Source organism: Acinonyx jubatus, chromosome B2 (genome assembly GCF_027475565.1).
Source record: "Acinonyx jubatus isolate Ajub_Pintada_27869175 chromosome B2, VMU_Ajub_asm_v1.0, whole genome shotgun sequence".
NCBI classification, from domain to species: Eukaryota; Metazoa; Chordata; class Mammalia; order Carnivora; family Felidae; genus Acinonyx; species Acinonyx jubatus.
This window is the reverse complement of record NC_069385.1, coordinates 10,706,630-10,716,949: the sequence shown is the minus strand read 5'-3', so window position 1 is coordinate 10,716,949 and position 10,320 is coordinate 10,706,630. Positions and strand designations below refer to the sequence as shown.

At 42.3% G+C, this 10,320-nt stretch overlaps 1 protein-coding gene across 11 annotated transcripts in view; it reads left to right on the top strand.

Moving 5' to 3' along the window:
• ARID1B (AT-rich interaction domain 1B) overlaps positions 1–10,320 on the top strand; it is a 448,658-nt gene that overhangs the window by 316,250 nt on the left and 122,088 nt on the right. For all 11 annotated transcript variants that reach the window (XM_053222044.1, XM_027056567.2, XM_053222045.1 and 8 more), the window contains one exon: positions 4,090–4,333. In XM_053222044.1, coding sequence (XP_053078019.1) covers positions 4,090–4,333 — 244 coding nt within the window. The remainder of the gene's footprint in view (positions 1–4,089; positions 4,334–10,320) is intronic.

Below are 10,320 nucleotides of genomic sequence, written 5' to 3'. Positions count from 1 at the left end.
TCTTGTCAGAGTCTGGTAGCATTGTTATTGCTCCCCGGTGGCACTGCCTGCTCCGTGCAGTGAAATCTCCTGTACCTGTCGCTCGGATCAGAATGAAAATTTTACATGGGCGGAGAGACGATGGTTACGGAGGGAAAGCCTTTGCAGGGAACTTCCATTTAAATTAAATTTTAAAGTAAAACAAGCTTTTCCTTTCTAAGGCACTGATTTTCAAAAAATAATTTAACCATTGGCGGCAGAGGTTACATTATTTTGGGGGTGCTGGAAAGTATTCAGTATTCTGAGTGATGTCACATACTGAAAATCCAACTCGAGAGCTAGATTTTGCCAACTCCGCTTGTCCTGGCAGAATACCGAATTTACGGTGTATGAGCCCATGCAGTCATTGCCTCACCCATCACTCCACGCAGCAAAGATGCAAAGGGAATGCTGTGGGGCAGGGGGACTCTAGCCCCTTAAAAGAGTCCTCCCTGCAATTACCTTACCTGCCAGCCTTCCAGCAAGATAAATGGAAGCACTGTAGCTTGAAGGTGCCTTGGTCCGAATGAGATGCAGTAAGGTCTCTCTGTTCTTTACAGGCATCATAGATCTGATAGTACTTATAAAAGAAGAATAGAGTTGGTGCCCTGCTGACTAAATTGTCCTCTAGAGGAGTATTAGTTACAGAGCTTCTTTGTTAACTAGGCTGAATGTTTAAACCACTGTTGAACTTCTTTTATTAACATGTTTTAAGATAGCTATACATATGGATACCCTGAGTGTCTGCAGGGCGGGAATATTTCTCTATAATTTACATATAAAAGTTACGTGTATGTATAATAGTAACATAGAAATTATATCTTTTTATTACTCTTCTGTTGCACTGAGGTCTAGTCAGCACTGAAATTCTGATGATATGTTGAACACTAAGAAAGCCACCGTTTTTATATTTTTCTCTTGGTATTTCCTTGATCCGCTTGTTGGATAACAGAAATGTTTTTCATGCTTTTGCAGCTTGAATGAAGCTTTCTTAACACCCATCCGTGTCACCTGTTCGGCCGTAACTTGGAATTTTAAGGGAGGACAGGGAAGGAATTTACAGGTCGCGCAGAGAATGTTACAAATTTCCAAGTAACAATTTGTTTGTTTGGGTTTCTTATGAAGAAAGATTTGCATAAGAGTATTTAACTTCAGATGATGATGGTTAAAAAAAAATTGAATCTATGTCAAAGCCTTTTCTATGTTTAAACCCATAAGCAGTATAGTAAAAGATAATAGTTTTATCTCTAGTTATCTATTAAAAATTTGTTTTTCCTGCAACGAAGCATGAAAAGCCCACTTCTCCCCCCTCCCCGACTGTTTCTTGCCCGATGGCCCCCTTGTTTATTGACGATGGATACTTGTTAGGTGTTAGAGAGTGCGTGCACACAGAGCCCGCCAGCCATCGTCACGGGGGCTTCCCAGCTTCCTCCACTCCTACAAAGAGAACGCGGCTCTGTCTGGCTCCCATTCAGTATTTTCCGGGTGGATGTAGATGTGGAGTCGGTCCCTGTTCTTGGCGAAGCTCCTAGGATTCCTGACATACAGGGTGTCACCACGTGGTTCGACTGAGGCCTGGCGCTCTCTCATTTCCCCCAAGGAAGAGGCAAAGACAGTAGACCCCGTACTAGAAATACTTCAGCTCTGAGTCAGGGGTTAGCAGACTTTTTCTGGAAGGGCCCGACAGTAGATATTTTGGGCTTTGCAGGCCACGGGGTCTCCATCAGAGTCTCCATCCTAGCCCCGAAGTGGCCGTGGTCGGTACCTAGAGGGATGGCGGTGACAGCGTTCGATAAAACGTTAACAGATACTGAAATTCGAATTTCAAGTATTTTTCACGTATCACATAGTATTACGCTTGACTTTTTTTTTCCTCTCAGTCATTTAACAACATTTGGTTCGCGGGCAGAGCAAAAACGGGCAGCGTCCAGCTGGAGCGCCCAGGCCAGAGCTGACAACACCTGCTTTGACGAGCCCCGCCCGTGTGTCCCTTTGCAGTTCTGTGAATTGGTTACATCCGGTCAGGAGGGGGCTGCGTTGGGAGCAAGTTCTTAAACCCCAACCCCTCTTCCACCCCCCGCACCCATCCTCGCTCTGAGCCTGTGCCATGAGGAGTCCGCAGAGAGCCGGGGGTGGGGGGAGGGACGGCTGGAACTGGCCCTGTTTGCTCTCTCAGCAGATCGACATGAGTGCACGAGTACACTTCTAATTTCGGTCTTGTTTCTAGAGAGTCAGAGAAGTGCCTTGATTTCTGAAGGGTGAATACTTTCTACGTTGTATACAGCGTGTCCCTTGCTTAATAACCTTTCTCTCTTTCTGACCCTGCTTCGCAAAAGTTGTGCTCAGTTCCGAAAGTCTGCATGGAACTGTTGTTGAACCCGGTAATCCAGTTAAATACAGTGTTTTACCAGCTGAATATGTGCAAAATCATGCAACTTGTGGGCCCTGAGTAGAAACGTTTATGGATTTTATCCTCTGAATTTTGAAAATACGATTCAGTTTTCCTCATTTTATTTTGGAGATTCGATGATACTTTCTCCAGTGGTGATAATGTTCAATCTACCCTGATACTGTTATATTTGTTATTATGTTTGTTACTCTAAACCTAGATGCGATTCTTAGATGTTACTCTCCTTAGCATAAGAAATTTTTGTTTTTCTGTACCATTCATTTTTGTGAGGTTTTTGTAGCTATTTGAGAATGTTATTTTTTAATTGTTGGCACTTTCGCTGTTAAGAAAGCGAAGCTCGTTATATGATTTAACAATGGTTAACAGAGAAACTTTCCAGGAGACTGGGATCCTCATCCTGAGTTTGCTTTGTGACATTTGGGGATACCCTGAAGACCCATAACCAGCTATGCTTTACCTGGTCCCTTTGGTATTTCTTGGTCTAGATTCAGTCTACCTCCACCAGTTTTCAAAGCCCTAGTTTTAGAAGTCCCACTAGTAGTAAGCAGTGAGATAAGCTGAATGAGTAGAGGGTATAAATTAAAATTAAATATGCGTTGTAGACAATAACAGAACCTGGCATTTCTGATCCCATTCTGCAGCATTTAGTCCTAGATCATCAAGGCAAATAATTTTATACTGCAGCCCAGCCTTTAGAACTCAGCCAGCTCTAGCTCTGGGCCCCACCTGGATCTCCAGACTCTCAGCGACCTGGGAGTGCCTGCTGGTGGGTGACCCATTCTGGACCCTGGCACCACAGCAGTGAGGAAGGCCGAACTCCAGTCTCTTCCTTTCATTCTGACCAGGTTGCAGAAGACTCCTCTCTCAACTCTCTTCATCCTCTTGAGTGGATGGTTCTGTCCTCAGTGCTGTAACCTTCGACAGTAACTAACTGAGCTGCAGTTTCTGTGTCTGTCAAATGGTGATGTTAATAACTGCCTTACAGGGTGTTAGGAACAAATCAGAGTTGGCATTAAAAATTGTTTGTTTAGCTTAAAGTTGTTATAAAAAGTAAGGTATAACATGAGGACCCATTTCTGCCAACATAACCTCAAAGGGATTTATTTTCACAGGATCCTACAAAAGTATACACGTAACTATTTTATCATAATGGCACTTACAGTTACTTAAGATGTAAGCATTTCTTACCACAAGGTTTGATTAAAATTCTGCTGTTCCATTAGAACGTAATCGTTTGAAATTCACGTAGTCCTTCAACGTTGACTCCAAATGGAAGGATCCGGAGCTATGGTTTTCAGTTTATGGAAATCATCATTTCTTTCAGATGGTAAAGTCACCATCGGAAGTGCTGTTTCCTGTAACTCTTGGAACAGGTTTGGGGGACAAGTGCTGGCAGCTTAAAGGAAAGCTGTCAGGTGGTTTTATGGAAGAGAGGTGTACAGCTTTCTTCACTCTTTAGGGCTGGGCCAGATCTTAGGGTTCAACTCATGAGAGACCTCCTGAAAGTCTTCTAAGAACGAGTGGCCATGCTCTGAATTTTGGGTATTATCTAGAAAAACTTTGTCTCCGAAAGGGGCATTGTTGCAATTTTGAAATACTTTTTTGATCAGGCATGGATCCAAGAGTGTTACTTTATAAGCCTATTGGTGTTTCTTTCTCAGGACCTGTCTGGCTCCATTGATGACCTCCCCACGGGAACGGAAGCCACTCTGAGCTCAGCAGTCAGTGCGTCTGGATCCACGAGCAGCCAAGGGGATCAGAGCAACCCTGCTCAGTCGCCTTTCTCTCCACACGCATCCCCCCATCTCTCCAGCATCCCCGGGGGCCCGTCGCCTTCTCCTGTTGGCTCTCCCGTGGGAAGCAACCAGTCACGATCTGGCCCAATTTCTCCCGCAAGTATTCCAGGTATTCATTTCTTAATATTTATTATTCCACTCGGTGGTAAAGACAGACCTAGTGTTCATAAAAGGCAACATACATTCCATGGTTTGTTTTACTATTCAAAAGCTTGGTGATGAAACCACATGGCAATGGAACCATGTGTTAGAAGCATAACTTTGAGAGCCCCGATTCCCAAAGATATTCAACTAATGAATAAACAATAAACACTCAGTTACTAAAATCGCCCGCTAGTTTGATGTTTTTGGTTTGGACATTGACCTTAACGCCAGAAATTTATTTATTCTCAGTGTCTGTTTTGTAATGATTCTATGCATAAGATTCTCTGTTGATGAGTGCCACTGAGGTAAGATTGTGGACAAGTATCGGCCTCAGTTTTTATGGTTCTATTTAATTTATTCCATGGCAGTCAGCTTCTAACGTGTAGTGTGTGTCCCTGCCAGTGTTTTCCTGGGCCAGCACACATTCACGTCCTCGTCACTGATGGAGACTCGCCTCCTGGTTTTGATGTAAGGAGTTCACGCGCCAGTGAACTCAGCAGCCACACTTCGTCTGTGTCTTTTACCCCCTTTATTGTGTATGTGGGGGTGTTTGTCTGTCTTTCTGTTGCATCATCATACTCCTCCAGCTTTCTTCTGTCAACATCATCCCTTTCTTTTATCAGCAAATTACTAAACGTAATTTATTTCCACGTAGCTTTTGCTAACATGATCTAGGTGGCTGCCGGAAGGTGCCTTTTACTAATGTATTAGAACGAATATTAAATTGTGGATAAATCTTCTGATAGTTTATTCTGTTCTCTTGAAAGCATGGGTGGTAGTTTTACCCCTTCTTACATTTTATTGCTTTTGTATTTAAAAAATGCTTATTATGGGATGTTTTATATATAAATCTATATATATGTTTATATTTATATAGATATCTATATCTATATAGATAGATATCTAATAAATCTATATTTATATAGATAAACATGTATATATAGATATAGATAAACATATATATCTATATATAGAGAGAGAGAGATAGATAAACATATATATGTGTACATATGTGAACACATACAACATGCCAATGATGAGACATAGCTATCAAATGAATACTCGTGAACCCACCGTCCTGTTTAAGAATTGGAGTATTACCAGTTTTGCTGTGTCTACCTGTGTGTTCCTTTCTTATCGTTAGTCCCGTCCCTCTTCCCTGCCTCAAATACTCTGTGAATGGTTTTTTTTTAATTGTTCTTTTTGGGTGTTTTGTTTTGTGGAAGAATTTTATTATAAAAATTCATAGAAAATATTAGTTTTATTGAGTTTTGAGATTTATAGAAACATATGTAGAGTGACTATATAATTTATCAACCAAGCTGAGACACTTTTGGGGGCATGGAAGTGTTGCTATTAATAATTAGGGGACAGTAGGCATAAACTAGGAAGATTCTTGTCAAAACAGAAAATGTGGTTATCCATTCATGCTGTAAATGGTCTCCCACAATTTGCTTTTTTGACTAAATGTTCTGTTTCTAAGGTTCATCCATATTTTAGATACAGCTATAATATAGCACATTTTGATTTAGGCATTCTGATGTTAACCTTTCTTTCAGAAATATGTTTGTCCTTACAGAGATTGTAATTAAACCTGGATTTACCCACCTTCAACATTTTTAAAGCTCCGAATACTTTATATTCCAGAAGTCCTTAGGCAGTTTTTGGTGTTGAGATGATTTTTGAAGCATCAACTACCTAAACATTAGGAAATCATATGTAAAGTATTGTACTCGTTGAGCAAGAACTCCTTTCGAAAATTGGGTCAAAAGGACTTTTCTTAGTAATAGTAACTTCAATGAAAACTCCTCACAGGGATAAAGATACTGTAGCTTTTTATTTAAAATTCCTGACATGGGTAATTCACAATCTGGTGATTTTCATACCTATGTTTATCATTCCAGTGGGGATTTTGAAACTCCTTTTTCACTGTTTGGATTTTGATGTGGTGTAGAACACAACATACCCAACAAAAAAGGGCTCACTTTGGACACATGGTACCACATACTGTGGACGAGGTAGCTCGGCAGGTGAACTGGCTTCAGAGTCTGGTGCTTAGCTCTGTGTTGTGCATCATAGAGTTGGTCAGCGGATTACGCTTCTGATGACCCCCTAGCCCCATCTCAAATGAGGCCTGTTGTTTGTAGTTGCTGCGGGTAAGGACCTGAATAGGAATCTGTCTGCCAGCTTCTTGGGAAAGTAAGTCTGTAGTAGAATGCTTTCAGGTTTCTTGGAAACGTTGTTTAAAGCACACAGCGTGTTTTTAAGCTTGGGTCCGAAATGCTAACCGCCCAGGGCCTACGTTTTCATTTCACCATACTAGTCCAGATCAGCTCCTTGCATCCCTGTGGCACAGGGAAAAAATGACACAGCGGAAGTTCCACTTTTGGTGGGGAGGAACGCCCTTCAAGTAGATCCGTAACCGTGTTTGCTGAGTGTGAAGGTACAGAGTAATGGGACTGCAAAACATGGCAGAGAGAACGTTTCTTTAAAGTTCGTGTTATTCTAAGAGGAGTGACCTCCTGGAAAAGCTGGTCGGCAGTTTTGACACCTGTTCACTTTTCTCCTGGGTGGAACCACAACACTGCAACTGAATGGACTTTAAATAATTAGCTGATCTCACCTCATTTTATCGCCACCTACTAGTTTTATAACCTCGGACAGGCCTCTGAGCCTCTCTGTGCCTCAGTTTCTGCATTTGTAAAGATAATAACCACACCTCCTAGGGTTCCTGTAAAGATTAAATGTTGATGCACATAAAGGAGACACATGGTAAACACTCAGTGCATGTTCCCTGTCGCTGTGGTTCGAGTTATCGTTAACCGAGACCCGGAGGCTTGCCCTCTGCTGTCCAGAGCAGCACAGGTGGTTTTGGCAAGTCTTCTGATTGGGAATCCAGTGGTGTTCTTGTGCATTTCAGAAGACATGAATGCCAAGTTTCCAGTGACGATTTGCTGTGCTTACTGAGGTTACTCAGTAGGACCTGCTCAGAGCCAGCCATGAAAGCATAGTGTATTTTTACAAAGTTGAATCTATGTTTCTTCTAACTTGGGGGGAAAAAGATGGTAGGTTAGTGGTTGATCTTCTTGGGGATCAGGTCTGAGAAAGTCCAGAGGAGGGGGAACAAGCGTCTGCACCCTTGCTTCACTTAGATCACAGGCAAATTGGTGATTGTGTGGTACGATGAGCAGGCAGTCTAACGTAAAATTTAACAACGGATGCAGTTTAAAATCTGGGGTGATTCCTCATACTTTTTGTATGTATGTATGTATTGAGACCACATCAACTAACTGATCAGTACCACCCTCTCAGTGGCATTAGCCATGGCTGCCACATGCAGTTGAGCAGGTTCCTCACTGGACAAGGACATGGGCCAGAGGGGTAAATGGGAGTGAAATTCAGGCTGTTCTGTGGGAAGGGGCACCCTTTTTTAATTCATGCAGAGGACTCACACACTTGTCCACATGCTGGCCCTGTACCTCCTGGTGGCCGTCCTCCATGGCTTGAGTTCACATGCTACCTGTTTCTCCACTCTGTTCCCAAAGCTGAGCCTAGGGACATTACAACATCCGTTTTTGAGAGATGCTCATCGTAAATCTTATGTGTTGTTATTTTAAGGGGATTTGTTAGAAATCATGCATATTTTTGTTGAAAAAGAATTTGGTCTTCTCTTTCCCTCCACCTAGCCTATATGCCCTTGTTTTTTTCCTTTTTTTTTTTTTTTTTTAATGTATTTGTGTAAACTTGTCATAGGTAATAAAACCACATTTTAGGGATGGTCATAACGTTGCTTGTTCTTTTGTTTTAAATTTAACCAAATGCAAAGACACTTTTCCCTTAGAGAACAATCAGGCCCATTTAGTAATCTCACCTTCTCTTTCCCATCCTTAGTCCTTATGTTTAAATTTTGTTAATCCACGTTAGATCCTAAGATAATGTACAGTCTCCCGCCCTTGGCCTCTGAGTCTGTACTGGTGAAGTAAAACCACCAGGTAGTGATCACATGGTTTCCCACCCAGGGCAGGATACTCAGACTGCTGCTTTGGGAACATCTGTTTGGAATTTCCCCATTTTTATTTTTTCTGTCTGTAGTCTTGTGCTTTCTTTTCTCCCCCTTCCTCTCATTCCCAGCACTAACTTGTTTTCTGACCTCACTTCTCTCCCATCACCTCCTACTCGACTTGCTACTGCCTCTCCCTGTGTCAGATTGACTCTTTCAATCATTGTCTCTCCAGCAAGTCATTGTTCAAATGCACAGCTGTCGTGTGGCTGATAGCCTAGATGCTGTAAAGCCAGAATGTTGTGGGGGCTTCTTCCTAGTGCTGCTTCCCAGGGTTTGTTGAAAAAAGAGCAGTCATTTTTCTCCATCTCTGTCCTGGAGAATGAAATTGACAGCTAATGAGAACTATCACAGAGGTAGATAAACAAAAGCCCAGTAAAGCATCCCGAATGGCTGAATCTGTTTCTTGCCTGTTAAACCGTTTCTCCACCCACTGCAAATTTGCCCTCCTATCATGCTGCCTCACGAACATTGTGAGTGTCATGGGAACAACTACTGTGATACATTCTGGCACCACATCGGCCCTGGCACATCCCTAACTCAGTGGGGCTTTTCCTTCCTGCGTTCTTTTGAAAAGCAGGATGGAGATTTTTCGTGGTAAGTAGCCACATGGATTCTCCCTTTGTTTGCACATAACTCCAGCACTGCAGCAATCTATGGTTAGAAGTTAAAGAATTTCAGCCCTGGTTGTTTAATCTAAATGAGCATTTGAGGACCCAAATGTGTACGTTACTCCATCCCCCCGTGCCATGATAAATTTTCTTGGTTTTTGCTGATTGTTTTCATTTCTCTCTCCTCTTTACGTTGATGTATTTATACTTAGAGACGGAAATGAAATATCTTCATCTTTCTAATTGGCAGCGTGCATGTATATACACATTTAAATCGGGCAAATCTAACATCGGGTGCAGTTGATTCTGCGAGGTCTGATATTAGGCATCTGGTTTCCCTTCTAATAAATGATCCCATCCCACTGTACTTTGGCTGCTTACTGGCTTACATCCGCGAGTTGTTTGCCTCGGTTGTAGGGAAATAAACTCTTGGATCTTGAATGCATCGTGCGGGTCTTACACTGGGCCTCGTTCGTCCTAGCACGCAGTGAGGCTGACACAGCACAGCATCAGAAAGCATTGCCGTTGCCAGAAGATTTAGTGGATGTTAATTTCACTTGTCTTGCCTCCAGAGCCAACCATTCTAGTTTACTAACAAAGCAAAAATGTAAATAAGCCCAACTTTTTTTATTTTTATTTTATTGGCTAAAGGCTTTTGTCAGATTTTTCCTCCGTGTGCTGTAAGCAGCCACAGTGTTTAAATATTAAGAAGGGTGAGCGTACAGCGGGGAACGGTGATAGGCAGGCAGAAATTAACACTTCACAGCCTGAGAAACATTTTTGTTTACAAAAACTTTAACTGTTCAGACTGCGAGGAGCAGTTCATCGGTTGCGTTAACAAAGACCTAAGGATGGTAACTGTAAATCTCCGAGTAGATTTCCCTCGTCTCTTTTTTTTTTTTTTTTTTTTTAAGAACCGGCATCTGTGCCAAGAGTCCAATTTTAAGTCCCTTTCATCTGACAGGAGAAGGGCTACAGATTAGAACAGCCTGGGACCAAAGATACACAACTAGGTTTTCATGTTAGTGTCCTGATGAATACATGTTTGTTTTCGTGGCCATTCCTTCTGGCTTAGTCGTAGGTATCTATTTTAAGACCAATCAAAGATCCTATCTTCCTGGCCATCACAGGCAGAGAGAAAATAGAGTTGCATCAGATATGAAAGTAGAACTCTCCATTTTTCAGTTTTATGTGTCTTGCTGTTTGAAGTCTCACCTCCCACATCGCCCCCTCCCCAGCTCCACTGCTGGCCGAAGGAGACTGGGCGGCCCTGGGTCAGGG